At 38.2% G+C, this 26,333-nt stretch overlaps 1 protein-coding gene across 1 annotated transcript in view; it reads left to right on the top strand.

The window, feature by feature from the left end:
* Positions 1-2,536: 2,536 nt before the first annotated feature.
* The window catches only part of CENPF (centromere protein F), a 43,553-nt gene continuing 19,756 nt past the window's right edge, over positions 2,537-26,333 (top strand). The window contains exons 1-11 of the mRNA XM_054197047.1: positions 2,537-2,687; positions 3,692-3,896; positions 5,250-5,446; positions 7,648-7,763; positions 9,819-9,910; positions 12,654-12,921; positions 14,383-14,585; positions 17,309-17,434; positions 20,529-20,657; positions 22,223-22,345; positions 26,000-26,135. Coding sequence (XP_054053022.1) covers positions 3,735-3,896; positions 5,250-5,446; positions 7,648-7,763; positions 9,819-9,910; positions 12,654-12,921; positions 14,383-14,585; positions 17,309-17,434; positions 20,529-20,657; positions 22,223-22,345; positions 26,000-26,135 — 1,552 coding nt within the window. The 5' untranslated portion in view covers positions 2,537-2,687; positions 3,692-3,734. The remainder of the gene's footprint in view (positions 2,688-3,691; positions 3,897-5,249; positions 5,447-7,647; positions 7,764-9,818; positions 9,911-12,653; positions 12,922-14,382; positions 14,586-17,308; positions 17,435-20,528; positions 20,658-22,222; positions 22,346-25,999; positions 26,136-26,333) is intronic.

Here is a 26,333-nt window from a genome sequence, read left to right as displayed (position 1 = left end):
TCCAACCTTTAATGGTTTTTGTATTCTACTTAGTGTTCTGGCCCTTTACCAAAAATTATAGTATGGAATGCAGGTGAGAAAACATAAATGGTGATTTTTAACATTTGTTAAGAACTGAATGGAATTTCAAGGACAGAGAAAAGCCACTTCACAAGGCTGAGGTAGTTTTCTCTACTCAAAATCATGGGGTGCTCCATATCAGGGAATTTTGAGAGCCTCTTAGAAAGACCTCAAGAATCCTAGCTAGTAGAGAGTAATAAAAATAATTACCAGTGTTAGGCAAACTAATGGTTGCTATTAACACCCTTTATAACTTATTATTTGTTCAGAGTATTTGACCTTATTCTTGTATCCAATACTTCAATCTTACATTTACTAATATTTTTTTATATTGTATTTACCTCTGATAACTAACATATATAATACTTATAAAGCAAAATAACATATATAATACTTATAAAGCAAAATAAAGTGGATATGGCAAAATAAAAAGAAAGTTTCTGTAGTCTTCATGAGTATTTTTATCTTTCATGGTAATTAGTTAATTGCTGCAATAGTCAAGTAAAGGATGCTAAATATGAAAGAATTTATTTGTAAATCATTATCAACGAGTACAAATCTGACCTTTCTTAGAAACAGGCTTCAGAATAAGTGTTCTCTCATATTTAAGTTTACAACAGCAGTCAGGTTCCCTTTTTTTAGCCTCAGCTATCCAGATATTCATCAGACTGCATCTTAAAAGCTCTGCACACACCAGCTGACTTTCATTTTTCATGCCTTGTAAGAACCCTGAAGGCTGTCTCTACACATTTTTCCCTTTCTGAAAAATATGCCACCAATCTTGGAAGTTAAAGCTATTTCGCTGAAGCCTTCCCTGAGGGATTCATCATGATGCAGTGGTTTAAATGCTAGTGCTCCGTGTCCATCAGTGGTCCCAGTAGAATAGCATCTGCAGTAACTTAAGTCTTTCAACTTCTACACTTAAGTAATGTTTGTTACTGTCAAATAAGAAACGCTTACTGAATATGAGTATTTATTTCTTGCAGAACATTTGCCCCTCGTCCACCAAGTGGGAGATCCCCTTCAGTTCAGACTGGTCCCCAGCTTTCAGGAATTGATTGCCAGTACTATGTCAGGGGTTTCCCACTCTTCCACTAGTTCCTGCATCTCTGCTATTCTGTGCTCTCCCCTCAGTAACACCTGCACAGTCATCTCTAACAGTGCATGAAGTTCATCACGGAATTTTCTATCTTGTTTTTTTTCCAATTGTCATTTGTTAAGAGGTATTTATGGTGGATTGGTTCCATCAATTCAATGGCTTGTTGTTTTGTTCTAGGGCTAGTTTAGAGATTTTAAACAACGTACTAGTGAGTTTGTTGCACTGTATTTATTTATAATTAGAGCTCTTGCGAGCTGATTGGTGAGCTGTTTAGCCTATCAAGGAAGATTTGTTTACCTCAATTTCCTAAATATGATTGAAAGAACAGTGCTTGGGTAAGTAGTCTCAGAATGATCGCAAGAAGCAAGATGTTTAACTAGGTGAAATAATCATGGGATCTGTAATTCACAGACTCTGATGGAAAACACCATTTTGTTTCAAACCCGACACCACTCCCCTCCCGGCACCGCCTCAGGTCGGTGGGAAGGCAGGGAGGGGAACACCTGAGGAAGCCTTTGAAAACCAGTCACAGGCACTCAGGGAAGCTCACAGCAGCTTTAAAATCCTTAAGCGTTCGCTGTTGCCATTTGCGTTCAGTGATCAGTGTTGGAAAAACTTAGAAAAAGCGTTTTTTTTTTTTCACTTTCCGTTTCTATTTTAGGGCAGAAAATGTGCAATATTGGGCTGAATTGCCCCCCCCCCCCAAAAAAAAAAACCCCAAATAAACAAACAAAACCCAAAACAAACCACTAAAACCAACCAAACCAAACAACACCCAACTCCCAGGAACAGTTTGGGCAGAACCAATAAACTAAGCCACCCCGTGATCCTTCTGTAGATCTTTTCGAGCGAAAATGGGTTATCATCAGGACGGCACCGGGACACATTTCCTTTTGTTTTTCAAAACTCAGGTGTTCTGCAGGATGGGGAAAGTGATGTGGGGTAACAGGTCTGAGGCCGCCGTTACACCCCCACCCCACTCCCCGACACCTGCTGTCCCTCCGGCTACGCTTTCCTCACAGCCCTCTCCTCCCCGCCCCGCCGGGCCGTACCGCGGGGCTCTCCCGGTGGGCTGGCTTGGCGGGAGGGCGTCGGTGGCACGGCAGTGCCCGCAGCGGCCTGGGGAGCTCCCTCAGGGGAGCCGCCCTGCCCGGCTGTGGGCAAAGGCCCCGAGGGCCAATCACGAACCGCCTCCGCCCCGCCACCTCCAATGGAGTTTGAATGCTTCCGAACCAGCCAATCCCACGTGCCGGCGGCCCGGCGCTGCGCCCTTATTTGCTAAGGTAGCGAGGTCCGCGTGACGAGCCGCGTCGCGGCCGGGCCAATCAGCGCCCTCGGGCCGTGCCATCGCTTGGGCGAGCACAAACGGCCGCCGGGGCGGTGGCGGCGGCAGCTTTGAATTGCAGCAGAGAGCGCGGCTGGAGCCGCTGCCGCCGGCGGTGAGGGGCTGAGGGTGACTGACTGACTGACTGACTGACAGCAGCTGGGTTGTGGGTGATTGCCACTGGAGCCCGATCGGCGTTTAACAGTGAGCGAGCAGGCGGGCGGTGGGGGGCTTGGGGTAGCTGTTCGCCTCTGCGCGGCGGGAGGGGGGTGTCGGGCGACCCGAGTGGGCCGGTGCGCTGCCGTGCCCTGTGGTGACCCCCTAATAGAGCGGGCAAGCGCCGTTAGCAGGGTGCCGGCCCCAGCTCTCCCTTGGGGCGTAGGTGCCCGCGGTGTCTCGCCGTGAAGGGCCGACGTGCTGCCGTCCGGCGTGCGGCGCAGCCGGGGAACCGCTCCTTGAGTCGAGGGACAAGGCCGGTGAGGTGCGTGACACCCCGAGTCCCCCTTGCCCTGTGCGGGCGCTGTCCGTCCCTCGTTGATCTCTAGTTTTAGTTACTCTGAGGTAATTTCTCTCACAAATAATGTCTGAGCTCTGCTGGTGTCTCCTGAAAGTAAGCTCATGCCAGAGCCTGTAAAGGCAGAGTCATTACAACAGCAAAACATAAAATTGTATGACTGTGTCAAACTTTTATTTAAGGACTAAGTGTCGTGCAGCTGTTTCTGCCAGTAGAGAGCATTCTCAGTGCCCTGGGCTCAGCAGTATTGGTTTGAAAAACTTCTGTAAAGAAAGTATAGCTGCCACCTAAAACAAAGCCGTGGGTTTTCACAAGGCTTTCAGGTTAAGCACCACTGAAGTACAATGCAGTCAGAAGTACTAATGATTTTCTGTAATGTGGACATCAAAATAAGTTATGGAGAGAAACTTTCCAAAGTACAGCAGTCAAAACGTAATTACGAATATAAACCCTGTTATTGTTAGGAGATTGATTAACATGAGGTTTTAAAATCTCATCTTAATTGGACAGAAGTGTGTCAAAATAAGACCTAATATTAAAAGTTGCTGCTTAGTGTTTAGATCAGGAAGCCTGTGACTCAAGGTTGTGAAATGCCATATTCTAATCACTGCTAAGCTTAAACACGGGATTTATTTAGAAGAGTGGCTTATTTGACCTCTTTCCTGGTCTAATTGTTGTCCTCTTTGTGTTTCAGGCATAGTACTATCCATTTCATATTAAACAAGAATCCTGTCAATATGAGCTGGGCTGTGGAGGAATGGAAAGAAGGCCTCTCTCCCAGAGTCCTTCAGAAGATTCATGAGCTGGAAAGTCAAGTAGACAAGCTTAAAAAGGAGCGTCAGCAAAGACAATTCCAGTTAGAGTCTTTGGAGGCAGCTTTGCACAAACAGAAACAGAAGGTAATGTACGTACTATGGTCATTTCCCTAAAATGCCATTCTCCATGCCAAACACAGTTATAAAGATTTATTATCTGGGGGTTGTTAGGGGGTGGGTTAGTATTTTGTTTCTTTCCACTGACTGACCAGAAAGGTAGCATAGAAATATAAACTGCCTGTCTTCACCTTACTCCACACGCAATGTATTCTTCCTTCTCTGTAGTTCTTATTGACTGTTAATAGAATTCCTACCTCCTATTTATATTTGGCATGATTATCTATCTCCAGGTGTTTATGCTTACTTTGAGGCCTTCCTACATCTCTTCATGATTAGGAAAAGAAATTACTCTTACACCTGTTAAAAGTCTTGATAATGACTAGGCCTGTTCTATATAACAGAGCTGCACAGCTGACAGTCTCTTACTGTTTCACGTTGCCTGCAGAAACCTATCATCTCTTAATTAGTTTATGTAATTCTCTGTTTTTAACTTGCAGAGACTGTATTTTGGGATTTGGTTTTCTTTTTCTGTTTTAGGGCTCTAATTTTACACTTCATCTGACTCCACCCTATCAGCCCTCTAGTCAGGAAACCAGAGACCCTCTTGGTCAGAGTCCTGCTATGCTTCAGATCAGAAGTGACTCATTTGGTTGAATTTTGTTTTGTAATGTTTGACTACTGCTCAGAGGCAATTTACAAAGGTTGCCTTTTATTATCTTTGAGAGATAAGAGAAATTTGCTAAGTCTTTCTAGCAAAACTTAAGCCTAGTAGTTGTCTTTGAGTTTCTTCCTGTGAGTTTCCAGGTACTTCAACCATTCAGAGGAGCTCCCCAAACATAAAGAAGGGGTGCGCTTGAAGACATGTGCTTTAAAACTCTCAGAAGCAGCAGCTAATAGTCGCTACTTTTCAGTCAAAAGCCTGCCTCTCAGAATCTGGAATGGAGGAGAAGGACATCTCTGCTACCAGGCTCTATTTCCATTTTCAAAGCTGTGATTCCTGATAATCATTGTGCATTCTTTTAATGACTCAAAGTATTCTGGTTGCTAAAGTTGATAGGCTGGAAAGAGAAGCAAGATGATCAGTGAAGAATGCAGACTAGTGTGGATTAATAGTATTTAAGGATTGATGAATTTTTTTTTGATAAGCTTGTGTCTAGTCAGTAGAAATTGTTAATATCACTGAGTTGAATTTTAGGTTTTGTTTGCACCCAAGAATGTTTAAACAATGTATATATCTGAGGTTTTCAGTGCTGTCAGGGATTTGAAATGCTAGGAAGAAAATAACAGTATGTAACCTTTGTGTTATTAAAATACTGTTTGTGCAGAAGTGTAGAAAGGACTTGAGACATTTTTTGAAATGGTATCTATTCCAACTAGGTTGAAAATGAAAAAAATGAAGCTGCAACACTAAAAAGAGAGAACCAGAGTTTGATGGAATTGTGTGATAGTCTTGAGAAAGCAAAGCAGAAAATATCACATGATCTTCAAGTAAAAGAATCTCAAGTCAACATTCAGTCAGGGCAGCTAAATTCCAGCAAGAAAGACATCGAAAGGCTAGAACAAGAACTGAAAAGGTGAGGACTTGCTGTATGTCTCTAACCTATGTACAATGGTTATTTTCCTCACGTTTTTCTCATTTAATGCATCCTTCACGGTCTTTTAGTTTCTCTTCATCTCATATTTCATTCATTGTGACCAAAATCTCAAAACATCGTCCTGTTTTACATACACACAGGCATATATGGACTTCTACATAAATCTGTATGCCAATTCACGCAGTTAGCACCTACAGTTCAGTTTAATTTGGGAGAATTCTGCAGTGTCATGTGAAAAGGGAGCCATTCATTCTGTGACTTTAAACAAAACAAAAGTTAGCACAACTGAGTCACGTGTCAAAAATAACATGCAAAGAGCTTGGAGTTGCAAGGAAAGTACATGGACAATTCGGTCTGTAAGATCAAGTCTATAAATAAAATACACCTGCTGGAAGAAGAAGGCATGAACATCTATTGGAGTGGAAGAAGAAGTTGCCAAAAGCAATGGTGCTGTGACTGAATCACTGAATCCAGTTGCTTTGGTAAAGAACTGCATAATTCATAACACCTCAACTTGTAAGCACTGTTATTACTGAGACAGTATATGTGTACTGTCTGTAGAGGTGGAATGCAATTCATACCATAAAAGAATATTCTATAATGCAGACATGTCTAAAATCCTTCATCTGATGGTGCTATACAAATGGAACAGTTGTCCACAGTGAAGTGAATGTTGTCATCTCTTAAACTTGCTCTCATACTAGAGGCACCCTCTATTCTTGAATAAAAGTATTTCTGAAACTTTGTGTGTGTCAGTAAGGCTGAGTATTCTACCTATGGAATAAACTGTTGTGCTAAAAGTGCAGAATTACCGTTACAGAGAGGGGTCAGCCTGTGATACCAGCTTATGTAATGGTTTGGGGATTTTTTTTCCCATGGCTTGAAGTATGTCTACTTCCTTTAACTTTTGGATAGTATGTCTACTTCCTTTAACTTTTGGACAGTATGCCTCATATCTGTCCTAATAGAGGAAGCTTTGTCTTTCTGGTTTTTCCCTTTCTTCCCCAACTGGGAAAGCTAAAGCTGGTTGAAGAATTTGGCTGCTGTGAGCAGATTCAAAATGTCAACAAACAATGTGTCATGTAGAAACACCAGCTTCGTTTAAGGAATTGCTGAGATCTATCAAAGAAGAATCCAGGGAGACTGAACAGGGTTGATGGAACCACACTCATGTTTTCTGTATCTGCTGTCAAATGTTGGGCCAGAGAGATTGCAGGCTAAGGATATGCGTTCCATTTATCTATTCCCCAAATTAAGTCTCCTTCCTGTTATATTACTTTGTGTGTCTGTCCACTACAAAAGATCATCAATTACTACATGTAGCTAGATCTTGGCAATCGGTTTGGAGTTTGTATTTGGTTCTGTTTGGTTTTATGCTGATAAGTGATCAATTGCCACTTCCTAGCAATTGACAGTCCACTGGGAGAGGAGTTGTTGGTTTTGTGTTGTGAAAGGGAGGAGGAAATGGAAAGGCAAGTTATGGAGTAACTAATGTGTTGGGCTGCAGCCTGGAACCATTGTCTTATCAACCTGTGCTCGTTGGGCAGGACAAAAGCTGCAGTATAACCTCCAAACTAATTATCTGGTTTTATTGGATGAGCTTGTAATTCTTCATGCTTGTGAAAGTCACTGGAATGGGTAGTCTACTCTGGTGTTTTGGGTAGCAATGTAAATGGTACACGTGAAAAATCTGCTGTTGGGTGGAGGGTATTTCCTCCCATTTTCTTGAGGTATGGATAGGTTTCTCAAAGTGCGCAGTATCAGAATATAGAATAAAAGTACTACGTTTCCCACCATAAAGATGCTTACTGAAGAGCAAGAATTTTATATTATTAGTATTTACAGTAATTTATGTGTGTTTAGCTGGACTACAGCTTCATACAGCAAGATCTTAAGCAGTTCTAACTGATTTTCATCTACTTTGTGTGTGTGTTTGTTTTTGTTTTTTATCTTTAACTCCTATATGATTGTTTAAATATGTTGAAACTCTAAATAAAATATGTTCTTCATATTTCTGTGTTATAGTACCTGAATATTTTCAGTGGATGTATCTTAATTTGATCTTTGAACTAAGTTCTTAGAATCATATAATTTATTTGTGTATTTCAGGGTCTTAAAAATAGATAATTAACCTTTTAGTTTCCATTACTAATTTCTGCTGCTGCTTCTTTCCTAAACAGATACAAATGTGAGCTTGAGAGAAGTCAGCAAACATCGATTGCAGGAGACTTCTCATTCAGTGGCACTCCACAGAAAAGTTTTACAACTCCTTTAACACCAGTTCAAAGTCATAACGGTAAATGACTTTTTTGTTCATCTACAGAAGTATTTTGAATATTACACTTACACTGAATTTTGCCTAGTCTCTGTTATGTAGCTTATTATCAGAGTGTCTAATTCATAGCACCATAGGTTCCAAGTTTAAGAATTATTAGTGCAGATTGAACTCTTCTTGCAAATATTACATCTTTTCAGCACTACATTGATGGACATGGAATAGTAATAGGAATATCCATCAACAGACTGCAGGAATTTTTTTCTTAATGCCTGTTCCTGGTGTCAGCTCCTCCCTTCATGTAGTGAAGAGCAAATTTCTTCCTTGATGTACCACAGGTACTTTAACTAAAGTTCAGTCAACGTAGGTGTTATTTCTTTAGAAAATTATTTTTTATTTAGGCTATTATTGTGCTTGATAATTTGCGAAATCTATCCATTGTATCCGTTTCAAAGCATCACTTCTATCTTCAAATTAGTGTCATCAAATCAAATTAAAATATTTGATTGAACTGGAAAAGCGAAAGGAAATTTCCTTAACTGGAGAACTGTTCTGTAGCCAGACACCCTTAGGCTGTCTATGCTGAAAAAGTTTGATGGCTTCAGTATTATGCATCCTGCTTACCTCTTTGCTGTGAACAAATGTTCTGTGAGTTTGTCATCTCAATCTTAGTTTCTGATGGGAAATCTGAGATACTTTCTTGCACTCTTGTTCCTTTTAATTTCTTTATACATATCTGAAAAAGGGTACAGTAGTGTTAATGTCAAGGACTCCACTAAGCGTGGCACTCCTGAAATGGGGGTTAGATTGAAATGATTTAAATAACTGTATTGAAAGTGGTATCACTGGGGAGTTTTTTTCCTTTGAAAGCTGGCCTTAAATTCTTTAAGATTATAGAATATCTTGAGTTGGAAGAAACCCATGAGGATTATTGAGACCAACTCCCTGCTCTTTGCAGGACTACCTAAAACTAAACCATATGACTAAGAGTGTTGTCCATACGCTCCTTCAACTCTGACAGGCTTGGTGCCATGGCCACTTCCCTGGGGAGCCTGTACCAGTGACCGACCAGCCTCTTGGTGATGAACCGTTTCCTAATGTCCAGTCTGAACTTCCCCTGATACAGCTTCATCCCATTTTCTCATGTCCTATTGCTGGTCACCAAAGAGGAGATCAGCACCTCCCCTTCTGCTGCCCCCCTTGAGGAAGTTGTAACATGCGATGAGTTCATCCCTCAGCCTTCTCCTCTCCAAGGTGAACAAACGAAGTGACCGTAGCTGCTCCTCAGACTTTGCCCTCAAGACCTTTCACCATCTTGGTCACCCTCCTCTGGGCACTCTCTAATAGTTTGACGTCCCTCTTACATTGAGGTGCCAAAAACTGCACATGGTACTTGAGGTGGGACCACAGCAGTGCAGTGTAGGGTGGGACAAGAACCTCCTTCAACTGCTCCCTAGAATTCTACAAAACATTCTAGTTCTAGAATTTTCCTGAGAGTTGTAAATTATATACAAATTCAAGAAAAGGGAAACAAGACTTTTGTTTTGGACTAATATGCTCCTTGTACAATTTCAGCAGATGAATCCCTAAATAATTTCTTTGTCCCATTCCTATTGCATTTGAAAGGAACTAGAGGAAAAGATCCAGACTTATTTTCTAGTCATTTCTTAGAAATACTAATGCTATTGGGCTGCTGGTAGGAAAACTTTTTTAAAGTATATGAGCTATGTGTAGGTGTATATATAATGTAACACATTTGTTATGTATATTTATTTTTTTAAACCTGTATATATATATACACACATACTTTTTAGAGAGAGACATTAAAAAAATAAAATTCTGGCATTGGATACTTACTTTTAACAGTTGTGTTTTCATTCTGAAATCAAGTTCCAGATATCCCACCAGTATATTTTTGAGGTCCTAAATTATTGAACATATTGTATATGTTTCTTCCTCATGATCTGATACTTCTGATAGCTGTTCGTTTTTGTCATTCCTGTAATAGCAATAGGCTAGAAAAGATTACCTATGTACTAAGTTAGATATGAAGAAATAGTCATCGTGTCTTTGTAGATGCTAAGTTTGAAGAACTAGAAGAAAAATACAAGAAAGAAGTACAAGAAAGAAAAAGGCTGGAATTAGAACTGAGAACCATACAGGTTAAGGTAAGTATCTCTTGAGAATGGTATGTGTGATACCTAAGAAAGTAACTACTAAGTGAACTTGGAAAATGGAGTGGAAAACTATGAAATATATTATACGTTACTTAAAGTATAATAATGAGAACTAATTAATCTATGTGTATTGCCATTCAGAAGTAATCTTGGAGAATCCATGAAAGCCAGCATAATTGAATAGCAAAGGAAAAGATATTAAAAATGAGAATGCATCCTTCAAGAACTGGAAGTCTTGTGCCAGCAAGGACAAGAGAAAACAGTGTCAGTTTTGTCAAGTTAAATATGATAGGATAATAAAAGAGCCTTGAAAAGAGTATGAGAAATAACTTAGTCTAGCAAATAAAAACTAATAAATTTTTCAAATGCATAAGTAGTAGGAGCTGTATTAGGAAATCTCTGAGGCCAATAGATGACTGAGATGTGAAAGTTCTCAAGGAAAAAAAGAGCCATTGCAGAAAAGCTGAAATAACTTTTTATTTGGTATATAGAATCGTATAGGTATAGGGACCTTTAAGATCTTGAGTCCAGCCATTAACGTAAGACTGCCAAAGCCACCCCTAAACCATGTCCCTAAGCATCGTGTCTACCCGTCTTTGAAATACCTCCAGGGATGGTGACTCAACCACTTCCCTGGGCAGCCTGTTCCAACGCTTGACAACCCTTTTTATGAAGACATTTTTCCCAATTATCCATCCTAAACCTCCCCTGGTGCAACTTGAGGCCATTTCCTCATGTCCTCTTGTCCCAGCCTCCTTTTCTCCAGGCTGAACAACCCCAGTTCCCTCAGCCATTCCTCATAAGACTTGTGCTCTAGACCCCTCCACAGCTTCTTAGTTTTACTATCTAAAGGCTTAAAAAGTTTTCTATATCAGAGCCTTTCTTTATGGGGTTGAATCTGTGGCACAGCACCAAATTGAAAAGTAGTTTTAAAATAGATAGATAAAATGAACAGTAATAAAAACAATCACCACATAGAGATAATATTTACCCATGAATTGATAGGGCACTGCAGCATAGGACTGCTGAATCACTGTGATGTGCAACTTATTTCATTCTTCTTTTGACACTAGAAGGTGACAAGGATGATGCCTTTTTTTTACAAAAGCTTACACTGCTGATTCCTGGAAATCTAGTTTAGTCAGGCCAACTTTTTGCCTTGGGCAGATTTTTAGAAACTTAAAGAAATATGTTTATTGATGCATATGTAGGTATGGTGATCAACCATTTATTTGTAAAGGGAAATCATGCCTTGCCTATTTTCAGAGTTTTTGTTTTTTTAAGAATAAATCAGAGAATGTGTGAGTTAAGTGTGTGTCAGTATAATGTTGCTGGATATCCACAAAACACTGAAAAAACGAAACAACGAAATGAGTCCAGGAAGCAATTTAGTAATTGCTGTGCCTGGTTCTCTGAAAGCTTCAATACTGTGTTCAGCAATGATGAAAAAGAATTTTTTACGAAGAGAATTAAGAACTAATGAGAAAATATTCTTTGCCCATATATGGCCCAATGACTCTCGCATCTTGAATATTCCTTGCAAATTCTGTTCATCTCATCTCCAAACAGATATGGTACAAGTAGATGGTACAAAGATGAGTGAGGATCAAGAGAGGAAACAGAGAATGGTCATTTTTCTACTTTTCATAAAGCATAATTATAGTACCAGCTCTGCAGGCTCAGAACAAAACCTATTTTATTACGCTGTACTGTGTTAAATGGCAGAACTCCGCTTTGTCAGTATTGTAAAAAGGCCAAAATGCAAAGAGATCCAAGAGAGATCTCTTTGTAAGTAAAAATGATTATTAATTCCCCTTCATTTCCCATGTTCAAACTTTTGACTCAGCAAACCTGTAAATTTAAATGGCATACAAGGGCAATGATTACTATATGCATGTTTATGTTTTTGTGCTCTTTATAAAGAAGTTACTTTACAGGATGGGACACAGCATTCTGGGCTATATAGATTTCTGGTCTTAGCACAGCTATTCCTACGTAACAACATATTCCCTGGTTGGACTGAGAAGTCACACTGGGTATTACCTGGTTTGGGACTTTAGTTAAAAAAAAAAAAAAATTAGAGGCATTTGAAAATCCAGTTAAAAATACAGTAGGGGCTTTGCTGTTTGATTTGTTTTGTCTTTTTTTTTTTTTTTCCCACTTAACGAGAAACAAGCACCTAGTATTTTGACTCTGTTTTATTTTTGTGTAGGAAGAGGTTGAAAGCTAGTACCTGGTATATTTCATTATTGCAATTTTGGGGTATTCTGTGTGTATATGTTTAAATAAATGTCTGTTCTGAATTTACCTGTGTTTGTCCAGAAGGACAGATATCAGATATGTTAGTCTAAACTTCTGTATTTCTTGCAGCTTACTTGTGTCAGCACTTGCCTCTAAAAATGTAGGCTTCAATTTTGAAAAATGGGATCTCTCTTGAAAAAGACAAAAATCTGGATGTGTTACTTATAAAGATACACATATTGGACTGCTTTTTTTTTGAGATCTTGGTTTGTGTTTATAAGTATCAGCTATTCTTGGATACTTGGGCTAAAGTTATTTAACATATGTGGTATAAAAAATAATTATATGAATCAGTAGTTTGTACTGGTGGATGATGTGATATAAAAATGTGAAATGACTGTGACCTATTATCTACTTACTAGTAAATTAATTATTTTGTTGTATGTTGGATATGGAGCTGTGTAAAGGCAGATCCTTTTTTTCTTGTACACAGAAAATAAATCAGCCTCACCCTCAAAGTTCTTTGAGTCACAGGGAGATTGCTCGGCATCAGGCTTCCTCATCTGTGTTTTCATGGCAACAAGAAAAGACACCATCTAAAAATCAAGAAACACCTGCAAGAGGAAGTTATACAACACCTTCTTTTCCATGGGAAAAAGCAACAAATTCTAGTATAATATCAGAGAACAACAAGATCAACAACAGCTTTGCTGAGAATTGTAATTCTTCACTTATGATCCAGCTAAGAGCACAGAACCAAGGTATCTGATACGTTTCTTTAAAACCCAGAGGGAGTCTCCTGTATGGTTTCATGAAAGGTGGTATGTGGATAGAAGAGAGGTATTGAAATCGGTGCTTTAGGGAGGAAAAGAAAAAGATACCTGTTGTTGCCTTTGGCAGCTAGCCCAGTTGCCTGCTGGTGTGTGTATGATCAGCCAGTACATAGAAATTATCCACAAGCTGTGGTATCTTTTACATAAGGGGTGTGAGAGTTAGAAGGGAGGAGTTTGTATTTTTGGGGTGAGTATCATATAAAGTGAGACATCATATAAAAGGAAAATGGCATTCTCCAATAATTCTATTGCTCATAGAGTAATTCTTTTAAAACAGTTAAAAAACTCTTCAGGATTTCACTACATTTCACTGTTAAATTATATTGCTTCCTTAATTTTGTATGACTCTTGAGATTTATGGCTGAGCAATACCTGTATTAAAAATTCATTGATTGAACATGCTTAATGCATGTTGAGTTGGTCCATAATGGATGTTACTGGAAGCATGGAATGAAGTACAATAAAAAGTAAGTTGTGATCTTGTATTGTGCATACTGACGTGCAGAAATACTTATTCCTGGTATCTGATAGTTGGAAGAGAGCAAATTGTTTGTTGTGGATATAGTCAACATTTACTTAAGCCTATGATTTGGACCAGCTTTTCCACTGTTTCTTGTAGGACTGTTTTCAAGTTCCTGTACTCTCTAAATTGTTTATTGAAATTCCTACATGTAAAACTTCAATCTAGGCAGCATTTTCAACTTTCAAGCCATATAAATTCAGTATCAGGAAGACAGTTTGGGGTTTTTTTTTTAACTAAAAGCATTGCTAGATAATAGTAATTCTGGGTAACACTCCCCGTAGCTGACTAATGTTTTCTACTGTAAAATTATGTTGTGATTTTTGGAAGGTAAACTCTTACTGATGTATATTGTGACAAGATCACTTGGTTTCACTTCGTGCTGCTTTGGGACAGGAAAAGATTAAAATATACCGTATTTACAGATGCCCAATAGCTGAAAAGCCTTTTGGAAGCAGACGCTCACAGTTGCCCCAGACAAATGCTTGTAGTGGATATCTTTCCTTTAAAAAAATTAAAATAGATATGTCAAGTGACACGTTTCTGTGTGTTTAAAAACAACAAAACCAAACAAAAACAAACCATCAGAGGAATGGATTGTCTTTGCCTTTGCAGCATTTGTGCCTGACTTTGCATTTTGCTGTGTTCTCATATATTACAAAATGGAAATTATTGATTTAGAGTCAACTGTCTTTCAGTCTTGATAGTTTTAGTTGTTGATGTAGTAGTAAAAGAGTGTCTGCCTGTGTCACTGGGTTGTTATCAAACATACTAAATATTTTAGAATGTGTAGACACTTGGAAATTTGAGTACCTGAAGACCTTTCAAAGAAGAAAATATCCTTAATCTATACTGTTCTTAAAATTCAGAGTTAAGCTCCACTGTTAAAGACCTAGAACAACAACTGCAAGCTCAAGAAAAAGTGAAGAAATCCCATATGAATAAACATCAAGAGACTGAACTGCAACTGGACAGAATGAAGTTGGAGTTAACAGAGAAGGATAAACTTCTTAGCAAAACCAGAGATAAACTGACTCAAATGGGAACACAACTTGAACAAACTACCGCACAGGTAAAATGTTGCATCACTCATCTTCTGACTGTCCTTACAATTCGTTCCCAGTATTAATGTGTGTCAGTTTCAGCTGTTTTAGTAGGAACCAAGGTTTTCAGATCTGTTTCTTGAGCGTTTGCTGAGGATCAAGTTTTGAGAAGTATATGTTAGTTTGATATGTATTTCCTGTAAAAAGGTAAATACTTGTAAGCAGTCTCCCATTTTCTGGAAGGTTCTTATACCACCTGAAGAAATATTTTTCACCCTCAGGCAAGTTTGACTGGAATTCTGAAAAATGCTTTCTGATCAAGTTGCATAGAGCAACAATGACATCTTGTGGCAAGTTCTGACCTTAAATAGACTTTGTCATGCAACAAAATCAGTATCTGTTGCTTATACTACAGGATGTTGTGGGGGTATAGTCTTTGGATTGTAAATTACTTGTGTAAAATAAAATCTAGGTAAAAATGCCATGCAAGATTGAGAGTGTATGTAGTTTCTAAATGGGACTTCATGACCTAATCCTAAGGAGTTTGGATTCATAATAAAAAAAACCAATGGGATAGTACAATTTGCTTAGTCAAGAATTTACAGGGTGTATTTAAATACATATGTATAAAAGCGTGAAATGGTTCAGATTTTTGCTCATAGTCATGCGAAGAAGAGAATGCCAGTGTTTAAAATCATTTAATACAAACTGCAGGAGATAACAAGTAAGAAGAGTTTTTTTCTCTTTTTCTTGATTAATCAAGTTGCATTCCCTTGCTAAAGTCCTTTTTCACAGCATTTGGCAAACTGAAAGTAGCGCACAGACATCATTCATTCCTTGAACCTTCGTATTTCCATCTGTCTTTTTACTTTCTTTTCTACTACTTTGATTCATCTATAGAATAGTAAAAAAGACATTTCTCTGTGTATCTTCTCAAGGTCCAATAATTGTTATCCATCTTTGTCAGCAATTTTCTACATGCTACTTAAGTATATTGGAAAACTGCTGTTACCCTCGACTTCTGTATTGGTCTTTAGAAAAATAAACCTTTGCACGTTAATCATTCTGCCTTTTGAGAGAGACAGCAACATTTGGCTATTGCTGGCTTTGTGAGGAACCGGTTTAGGGGAAGTCTTGTCTGGGAGTAAGGTAAAATAATATTCTTGACACAGTCCATTGACTACATAAAGGTACTGTCACCACGGTGAGATCGTGGGAAGACAGCTGACCCAATCTAACAGCTCAATTCCTCTGAAAAAGTCTTTCTTTTCATTTATTTCATACCCCAAATGACCTGATTCAACTTTCTAAATGATTAGGATATGATGTATTTAATTTTGCCTTGTTAATTTGCTATCGGTGTTAAGGAGATCTGAATTGTTTTACTAAGGAGACAAAGGGGCATTAAATCCAGCACAAGGGAAGGGGCAGGATTATATAGCTAGGACCATGCCTGTGGAAGGATAAGGGGGAGTAGGACTGGCTCCATTTGAATTGAGGTGCAGCCCATTCTTAAGGTGAAGTGCAGCATCTTGTCCCAGAAGGGTCCTTTCGTTCTGCCATCTGAAGGTTGTTCCTTTCTCTTCTTTCTTGTACTGAAACTGGATCTCTGCCTGCCCCCCGGACTTTGGGTAGCACTACATTGAGGCTCTGGATTTTAGTTCCCTGCCTCGTGGCCTGAATTTAATTTTAGCATGCCCCATGTGTGCTTCTGTCACAGGTACAATTCACAGACCTCGACCACAGCATCTCCTCTGTGTTATCAGGTATTTTCACATTTCATGAGGTCTGCAGCGCTTCTGCAGGCAACTTTCCATGTGATCGTACCAGACATCCCAATACTACAACCTGCTTGCTTTCTTATGGCATAGATAGACTATTGTTTCACTAACTCGTTAAACAGCTCTTGTTGCTGGAAAAGAAAACAGTCCTGTTCACCCTTTGCTGTTTTTCTTACCCCCTGGGGGAGCAGGGGGAAAAGGTACATATTTTGCATTAACAGATTGCTTTTGGAATAAAAATGGATTTTTCTGTTCATGGAGTTAGGTGGACACTGCTTCACTCTCTTAGGTAACGTAATATTAACACAATTAATTAACTGAATTAGATAACAAGCTAACATACTCTCATTGTGGAGGTTAACCTAGTACATAGGCTACTGATTTTTATTTTTTTTTAATTACAGTTCAAATTGTGAAAAACACTCTTCTGTTTGTTGTTGAAGTAGACTAAGATAGTTGCCTCTCTCTTTCCTATCCAAATCAATGTGCTGAATCACTCTGAAATTCAGTGGAACATCCAGTTATTTTCAGTCTAAATGTGTAGTTGTTTAGCAGTTAGTGGTCATTCTTTAGTTTACAGAAACCTGAGGTACTGAAAACATAATCTATATTTAGTTCAGATACAGTACACTTCCATAGACTGCAGAGACACCGATTTTTCTGAAGATGTTTTTATTATTTTGTGTGTGTGTATACGTGTGTATATATATATATACACACACCGAACTCTATATATATAAGTATATATATTCTTTCTATATGTGTATTATCACTGACATAAGCAAGTATGAGTTTAGTACTTTGGATTGCTAAGAATTTATGTGGTACCAGCAAAAGTTACGCTGTAGGTTATATGAATGCTAGAACAATTGTAGTACGTGAAATCAGTCTTTTTATGTGAATGCATATACATTTAAATAAAACATCACTTGCATTTTTAACACTTGTGATTGATAACTAAATTATTGTAGGTCCATATGATGGAGCAAAAGGTGAAAAGAGTGTCAGAAGAACTGAATTGTCAAAGGCAAAATGCTGAGAGTACTCGTCAGTCTTTGGAACAGAAAATAAAGGAAAAGGAAAAGGAATACCAACAGGTAAGCCAAGAAGAACTTTTAAATTTTGACTTACTGAGGAGATGAAATCACGTGGCTTATTTTGTGTATCTGCTTTTCAGTTAATTGCAATCAAATTTGATAGGGGTAATTCCAAAGGAGAGCGAAAAACTTAAAACAAACATCCCAATAGAGGGGACAGACTGTTGGGGAGATGCAGAATTATGTTAGTATTTGTTAGACGATAGAGAATATGTGCGAGAGACCCAACTGAGATACAAATTCATGAGAAACTAGGCTTCATTTTGACAGAACTAGGTATATGTGAGTTCAGACTCAGTTATTTCTTTGGAATCTGAGTTAATTTTTCATGTATCTCACACACAAGAAAATTTCTTTAGGATTATATCTCTATGATTCTAATTCTGGTTCATGCTTAGAAGATGGTAAAATATGGGATTAGTGTAAGCGTGTTTCGTTTCCTTCATGCCAGCTTTTGCAAAGTATATCAGTATCCCAGGAACTTTTCTGGAGTGAAGTTATGTTTAGCATTAGCACTGATTTGAATTTGGTCTAAGCTCTTTGTACTTTCTTTTTAAGCTTAATAACATCATCGGTGTTAGGAAATCCAAGACAGATTTGGAAGTGATAGTGCCATTTCAGATGGGCCTTTTAAGTTTGCTCTGGGGAGTGGGTCAAATGTTTAACCTTTTCTCCAAGGTATATCCAGAAAGATAAAATAGTTGGTAGAGGAATTCTACTGGAGTGGCTGATATGAACAGTGCTGCTACCAGTGTTCTTGATTGAAAAAGTGATTTCACAAAGTCTGTTAGTCTAGATGGTAACCCAGGATCTCAAAGAGATACTGAACCTTGTCTAGAAGTGGTAAATAAGAACAACTGATCTCTGTATTTCAATAGTTGTAGCATGAAAAAAACACTTGAAAGTTTCAAATATAGCAGTCATTGTATTCATCAAAAGGTTGAAGGTGCATGAACCTTCTGCTGTGGTTTCTCCTTAAAAACCCAGTCCATACTGGCTCTGCTGTGCCTGATGCCTGCCCCTTGGGCACTGGAACTCTATTCAGTGGGGTCATTTAAGAATATGATATTTCTGAGACATTCTTTCAGAGAAGCAGCTCATCATCCTCCACGTGGGTTCTTTATTGCTACAGCTTGTCTCAATAGCTGATAGCTTGGGTGTCAGTAAGTTTAGGTGCCACACACAGGAACTGCTCTTGCGAAGCAAAATTTATTTTTAATTAGAAACACAAAGGCCTTCATAAGACTAATACGTAAATCTACATACTGTCATTCTCGGGTTTTCAGCAAGGCCATTAACTGTGAAGAGCTATCTTTCTTTTCTGTAGTGTTTGTGATCTGTGAGCTATTATAGCCTTTTTGAAGTTTGTTTTATTATTTATAGTATTTGGTTGTCAAGTCCAGTTTGAAGGCTCTGTTTTACACATTATGGCATCCAAATTTGTGTAATACTGTGGAAATTCTAATCTGTGTGTTTTCCTTAGAGACGGATTCTTCCCTTCTGTCAAACCTAGATACTGGTCCTACTGAATTCTGTCTTGTAAAGCCTTGCTGCTGTGTTCCTTATTACATTTCTGGTTCTCGAAGGCAGCTGAGATCCAGGAATGCATTTCATGAACTTTCAGAAAGGCCTGAGAAGCTCCAGGCCTTGTTCCGAGATGGTAACACAGGCTAGTGTCAGAGTTGCTAGTGTCAGCTACTGTGACACCCAGCTGGTGTCACATCATCTTTCTAAATTGTATAGTGCTTCTGTCACCTTCTTGTGTGGAAATGCAATTGCAGACTTATCTATATTGGGTTCTATGTAGAAACATGCTAAATTATATATACATACACATATATTAACAATTATCTTTCAGGGTTTTTTGTTTATGACAGTTTCACACTCATGCATACTTTCCGTGATAAACAAGAGCTGTTTGTTTACAGGATGTCTTACTGGTGGAGGAAGTGCTTGGGCCTCTTGTGCTGTCTTTGCTCTCAAGCAGAATGTAAGGGGTGCTGGCATCATTTCACACATACAACTGTCTAAAATACACTGACTTGCGTGCAGGGGGCTCATGCCCCTGGGAGCCAGAGCCACGTTACAGAAAATGTCAGCTCTAGTTCCTTCACTCTGAACCTTTATTTTCTTTTAGATTTTTTGGGGTTTTTTTTTTGTGGTTTTGTTCTGTTTGACTGGTGACAGTAATTGTACTGTGTCTTTTAGTGAAGTAGCTTGCCTGTGTGAAGTAACTACGCCTATGCTCTAAAATGAAGAAGGGAAGCACAAGAGCTTTACTGCCTTTTGCCCTTCACAAAAATCTCAGAATTTGTTAGTGCATATTGCATCTTTTGCATAGCAGCTATTGCTGATAAATATCCTGGTTTTTTTCGTCATTGCTTTTTATTCTCTCACACCTCTTATTGTTTTACATCCTAATAAACCTCTGAAATCTGTGCAGAATCATGATTATAAGGTCCAAAGGCATAGGAACAGGCCTCATGAGAAATGACAAGTACAGCTATTTATCCTAATGGATGCCTGCTTGGCGTGTTGTAAGATCCACGCAAATTATATCGTCCTTCTACAGATTTCAGGAAGTCTTTTTTGGAAACACTGTTTTTTGTGCAGTTTTCATGGCTGCCCCTTTAAGATCATCTTGTTGCTCAGTCACATGGTAGGTATTATTTTAAGACTATATTTTAATTTTCCTAGGAAAAAAAACAACGCTATAGTATGGTAAGTAAATAATAGCAGAGACTAATTTGTCTGCTTGTAGTGTAATGCAATTCTTATATGAAAATTATCTTTAAGATGAAGAATTTTAATGACATTACTTTCACTAGTTTCACTAGTTTTCCCCCCTTTCTGTGATAGGAATGTTGCTTTAATGGAGTTTTTAAGCAGATGACATAAATCGGGTCAGGGCCATTCTTGCCCATGTGACATTTACAGCATGCAATCAAGGTTGTTTTTAAACTGTTGTTCACCGAGACAAGTGTCTCTGAGCAGGCAGTATCTGCTAAAGAAAATCAATTGTTACTGCTTCAGTAACTAAAATGAGACTTGTTGCAGTTATGTGTTTATTTTCTACTATACCGCTGTTTTCTAGGAACTCTCTTGTCAGCAGCGTTCCTTTCAAACACTGGATCAGCAGTGCAACCAGATAAGAAACAAACTGAATCAGGAGCTACAGCAAGCCAAAAATGACTTCAACACCCTGCAGGCAGAATTTGACAAAGTAGGGTTTTCTTACATTAACATCTTCTACTAGAGCTAGTGTTGTCTCAGCAGTACTGCCTTAATTTAATTATACATAAAGTGAAAAATCATTAAATGTAAGGACTTGTATTAATGTTTTATACAGTTTGTAGTAGCTGTTTTGTGTTTACCATTTCTGACTGAAATACTATGTATTTAAATGTGAATTACAGGCTTTTAAAAGTTTGGGGCTAGTCCAGTTCCCACCGGGAAGGAGATAGGAATGCATCACAGTGCAGCTAAAATAAATCTGTTTATGAGAGGAGCAGCTAAGGCTGATCACAAGAGACACCTTATATAGAAAATGTGCAGACGTGCGGTTTGATGATAGAACTAAACTGATCAATGTGTAATTGCCCCATTTCATACAGCCTGGCCACACACCCTTGGTACTTCTTTTTTAGCAGGGTTACCCCTCATGTGACCCTGCAGAGGGCTGATACAGGTGCTAAAGGAGCAAAGAAAAGATTATATATTAATTAGCATCTGTGTACTCAGGCGCAAGTGTCTGCTATCGGTTTAACTCCCTGAACTCATTCTCCACAAAATCAGATGAGTGTGAGGGCTTGTGTAAGGAGGAACATCAGTATGAAGAGCGTCTTCCACAGCTTTGACAGCAACTGCTATTGAACACATTAGTTGTCACAAAACCACAATTTTAGGAAGTTAGAAAGCAGCACAAGCCTGAAGAGTGGGTGACCAGAAAAGAGGAATGTTTAAAAGCCTCAAAAAAACCTCTCGAGAGCAGCTATAAAGCAGCAGAGTTAACTGAATTTCTAAAAAGGACCAGAAGTTTTTGAAAGTTATATTGAGAAGACCCATTAGCAGGCAGCCTGAACTGTAACAGCATTTCTAAAACTGAGAATCACTTTTTTGCAGGCTTGCTTTATTTTAGAAATATAGCCATGGGAATACACACAGTCAAATGTTTTCAGTGGAGGTTTCTTTATATGCACATTTTTTGTATGTGCTTACTGAATAAATTGATTTCACAGACAGAAAAATAGGTGCCTTTTAGTTTTTTCTCTAGGAAAGCTAATGATCTCAGAATAGACTTTTTTTTTTTTCCCCTTTTTTGACTTGATAATGGCATTTCCTTCCTTTTTAGTCTGGAGCATTATACGACTATTTTGAAAGAACTAAAACCTGTTCAGTTTTTATAAAATCTGTGGCAATATGTGCAGTTATGATCCTAACTTTCTGATTCTCATAGCTTAGCAAAAAAGCTGTTACATTCCTAATCATTTGTATCCTACGGATATCATTGTGGTGATGTACCTGCAAGTTGGATGTATTAATCCAATTTCAGACAGTCTAGAAATGCATGTATTTTAGAGACATACCATCTTTCTGGTCACAGGCAAAGAAGTGGAAAGGCAGTAAGCAGCTATTTCCTAAACCACAGTAAAGCAACTGTAGGTTCATGGTGGGATAAAATAATGTAGTTTCATTTTATAATAGAATGTTGGGAATTCAAGAACAGGAGTTTTAAAAAGATGTTATACGTGCCCGTGAATACAATGCCAATTTTCAACATTATTACAGGTGATAGCAGTGAAACAACGCTTGGAACGTGATACCAGTGATCTCACACAGAAGCTGTGCAGAGCAGAGCAGGCTTTATTAGCAGCCCGGGCTAAGGAAAATGATTTAACAAGAAGCTTTGAGGTAACCAATGCTGGGGAGTAGTTGATAGAATTAATGGCTTAAATTGGTAATCTATAAACACTGATCTGATGAGCGTTTACTCACGTAGCATATTTTCCCATCAGCAATCTTTAAACGCTTTTATGGATGATCTTCATAACATATCTTAGTTGTAACACAAAATGAGGTCTTCACTAGTGTTATGTAGATTAATGCAATTTGTGGAATTGGCTGCGTGGTTAGGATTCATAGCTGCTGATGCAGTTCTAGTTCATGTTGGACTTACCTTTTATCAAAAACAGATTTTTCTTTCAAGAGATTCTTGCTTTTGGTCCTGAAGTAAAAATATATCAATGCTTCTCTGATTTTTTTAAAAGTAAATTCTAGAATCATTGACAACTGCTTTGATGCACACTGCCAAACAGCGATTTTGTACAAAGACTTACTATATGCTCTTAAAAAAAGAAATAAATGCCTATTTCTTAGAAGAAACACAATCCAACAAATATACACTGCAGTAAAAACTTTCCCCCAAAATGAAGATAAATTCAGAGAAGTCTTTGGATGCTGCTATACTACCTCATATTCAAACGTGCAGAAATCTTTTCACTTTAATGTCTCCTTTATCTTCTCAGTTATGTTGTTTTGCTTTGGTGGCAGGCAGAGCAGCTACACTTGAAGTTGTTACAGTTGCGCCACTAGAGACCTCTCAATGCAAACTTTATCCTTTATTTGGAGAATCAGAAGAAAAAAAGAAAGGGAGCTCAATACCCATGTAATCCATGTCACAGTTTGTTTTACTTAAACACTTATTTTGCTTGTTGCCTGTTGTCATGAGCAGATATAAAGTAATCTGGCATAATTTTTGCTAAAAAATGTACCTGTCACACTCTACGAACAAATTTAAAGTAACATAGTGGGATTTGTTCAGATCAGCACAAATGTAGGTACGGCTTTAGTATATTGTGAAACTGGTAGATTACAATGTCTGGGAACATTCCCAGCTATTGGAATGTGACTATACTGTTAATTGTTAGAACAGCACTTCTCATGGCCTTGGCCCAGCTGACTAGCACTCTTTCATACAATTCCCAGACACAGTTTGGGAGTTCACATGAACCTGGGACCATTCCCAGCAAGCGGTTTGGTTAGAGCCACCTGTTTGGGAAGATAGAAGACTTTAGTAGTACAGATACGGGTTGTTCCATGCCAGATAGTGGTTAGTCCTTAAAACCTATTTACTAAATAAATGTAACTGGTGCTGTCCAGTGGTAAGACTAATCAAGATAATTTTTGTTCTTCGAGTGTATTCCAGAGGAGGAAAGCCTCCATCAAGCTTCTGCATGTTCTTAATGTAATCTTTCATATTTTTTGTGAGGGGAAAAAGAAAAAAGATAGCTTATATCAGATATTGTGGGCTCATGCCCTTTCTGGCGTTGAAATTATGGAGTGAGGTTAGATTTGATCCATTTTTTTGAGGTCCCGTTGTCAGAGAGCATCTAACTTGTGTAAATACCTTTTTTGCTGCAAATTCTTGGGAGTGCTTCATTTTATCTACCAGTCTTGTATCACTCTTACTAGGCTGTAACTATGGTCAGATTTTTTCTTCATATTTGTTTGTCTCGGTCAGACAATTGAACAGCTGGTGATGTGATGTTGTATTTGAACATGACCAGTAAATTTATAAAGAAGCTTAATCTGGGGGAGATTGTAACATTTGAAGATATCAGTAACACTACAGTTCACTATCTTAAGACTCACACGTGAGAAAGCATGGTATATGTCAGCAGAACTTAGAGCATGGCTCGTCTTCCTCATTTTCATAAATAAGTAAAATGCAAAAAATTACATTGAATTCTTCTGAAGTCTTGGAGGCTTTGTTGACAGTAGATTTTGTTTATAGCAAAAGAAAACAAGAGTGACATTGGGATTTCTTTCCTTTATTAAAGGGAAATTTTTGCAGTCTTAAACTAATGGTCTAACTACTCAGTGGAGAATACAGTTGTTTTCTGATGTTTGATCCGCTGCTGTGTTTAGTCCTTGCTATATAAGACTGGTGTTCCAAAAAAGTTGCAAAGCAGATACACTTGAGACATACAGGATATATTTAGTCTAAGGACTACTAAGCTTTGCAATGGTGATATCTCAATAGCTTAGCAGTTCTGGCATCTTAGCATACGGTTTACAATTTGATGGTGCAAGCAAGCACATAACTATTCTTGGAATAATTGGTCAGTCAGTCCCTAAATTGCTCATAAGCCTGCCCCGTGAAGAGTTTCTCCAGAATAACAGTACTACCTATATATAGGTTCTGGGGTTTGCTTTGGTTGTGTTTTTGCATTTTCAAGGAACAGTTGCAGAATGGCTAACTTGAGTAACACAACGTACAAGTAGAATCCATAACTGGCTTGAAACCAAATTGATACCTTTAGAAAGTGTAAAGGGCTAGTTACTATCAGATACTTAGTCAATTAAATTACAGGTTCCTGGCTTTTGCTAAGTGCTGCTTATTTGGGAATCTTTGGACCAAATCAAAATAATTGGACCTTTCAGCCATTTTAATTCTTTAAACTTGTTTGGTTTTCTTTCTACAGATCACCCTAGATTTTCTAATGAACAGGCTTGTTTAGTTTGTGTACTTGTATTGCATCTGCATATGATGCTTTGAATGCAAGAAGTTCAGACACTTGTACTTCCTTGAAAAATTATTAAGATTACTAGAAAACTTTCTTCATTGAAACTTATATATGACTGGATTTTCTTTTTTAAACAGTGGGTAGGGAAGCCTATGAATAGAAGGGAATGCAACTGTTAGTGACAGTGACAATTTTAATCATGTTCTGAGGGTGATTTATTTATGTTGTTGCAAAAACAAGCTTGCCGTGCCAGCAAACTTTTAATTTTTTTCATCCAGACCTTTCCATTTCTTGAGCTTGGCTTTTGTTAAGTGCTGCCCATCTGCTAGTGGTAAACGGATGAATAACTGACGGCCTGTTTCCAATTGGGCCATGCCAGTTCCATGCCATCTGTCGTCCAGCAGCACAGGAGTTTGGAGAAAAAGGATTAGTTTCCTTAAAGGAACTTGTATTTGGCTTCCTAGATGCAATGTAGTTACATAGTTTTGTTTGTGTTTTGTTTTGTTTGTTTTTTTAAAAAACTCAATTTATTTGGAAGACTCTTAATGGCAAAACCATCCTCTGAAAGAGTAAGCACTTCTAAATAAAATTGACCGGTATTGCCATAATGATGATGTTCCGTGGAAAGAAAACTTGTCTTTACCTGAGATGATAGGTGAAACCTGATCTATTAATTTGTTAATTTTGATGCCATTGCAGAGATTTGTTTCCTTTGTTGCTTTGGGAAAGTAGGCTAACTTGATCAACTCAGATTTTGTAGGATATGTCCTGTCCTGTCTTGATCTGTTGGGGCAGGTCATGTGAAGATGTTCGCTCTATGCAAACAAGGGGCATGCTGACTACATCAACTGGCAGCATCTCTCAAATGCTGTCAGCTAGTTCAGCTTATGTTTCCAAGCAGTGCTTAGGAACCCAGAGATAGCTGCCCAATGACTTAATAAGACCTAATGGAATATCCTTCTTTTGATGTATATGAACTGAATTCTTTGATCTTCTTGGCAATTCACATGAAATACGGTCTTATTTGGTTTTGTTTTAGGAAGTGAAGCAGGAGAAAAACCTTCTTGATTGCCAACTTGAAAAAAAATTGCAAGAGATCCACCAACGTGAAGAAGAATTAAATACGATCAAGCAGTCTCTAAAGGAGAGCCAGAATTTTGCAGAAGAGATGAAAAGTGAGTTACGTATTTAAATTTGCAGAACTCCTGTTGCGTGTTTAATTATGTTTGTTTTTCGCAATCCTGTAAGTTTCATTGTGAATTAAGTAAAAGGTCTCCACTGTGGGATATGATTAGTGTTTTTAACCAACATTGAGTTTGTCCTGAATGGAAATGAATTTTTGTCTATGAACATATATGGTTCCTGAAGATACA

This window comes from Rissa tridactyla, chromosome 3 (genome assembly GCF_028500815.1).
Source record: "Rissa tridactyla isolate bRisTri1 chromosome 3, bRisTri1.patW.cur.20221130, whole genome shotgun sequence".
Lineage (NCBI taxonomy): Eukaryota > Metazoa > Chordata > Aves > Charadriiformes > Laridae > Rissa > Rissa tridactyla.
Note: the sequence above shows the minus strand (reverse complement) of the source record. Positions and strands in the feature narration are given on the sequence as shown.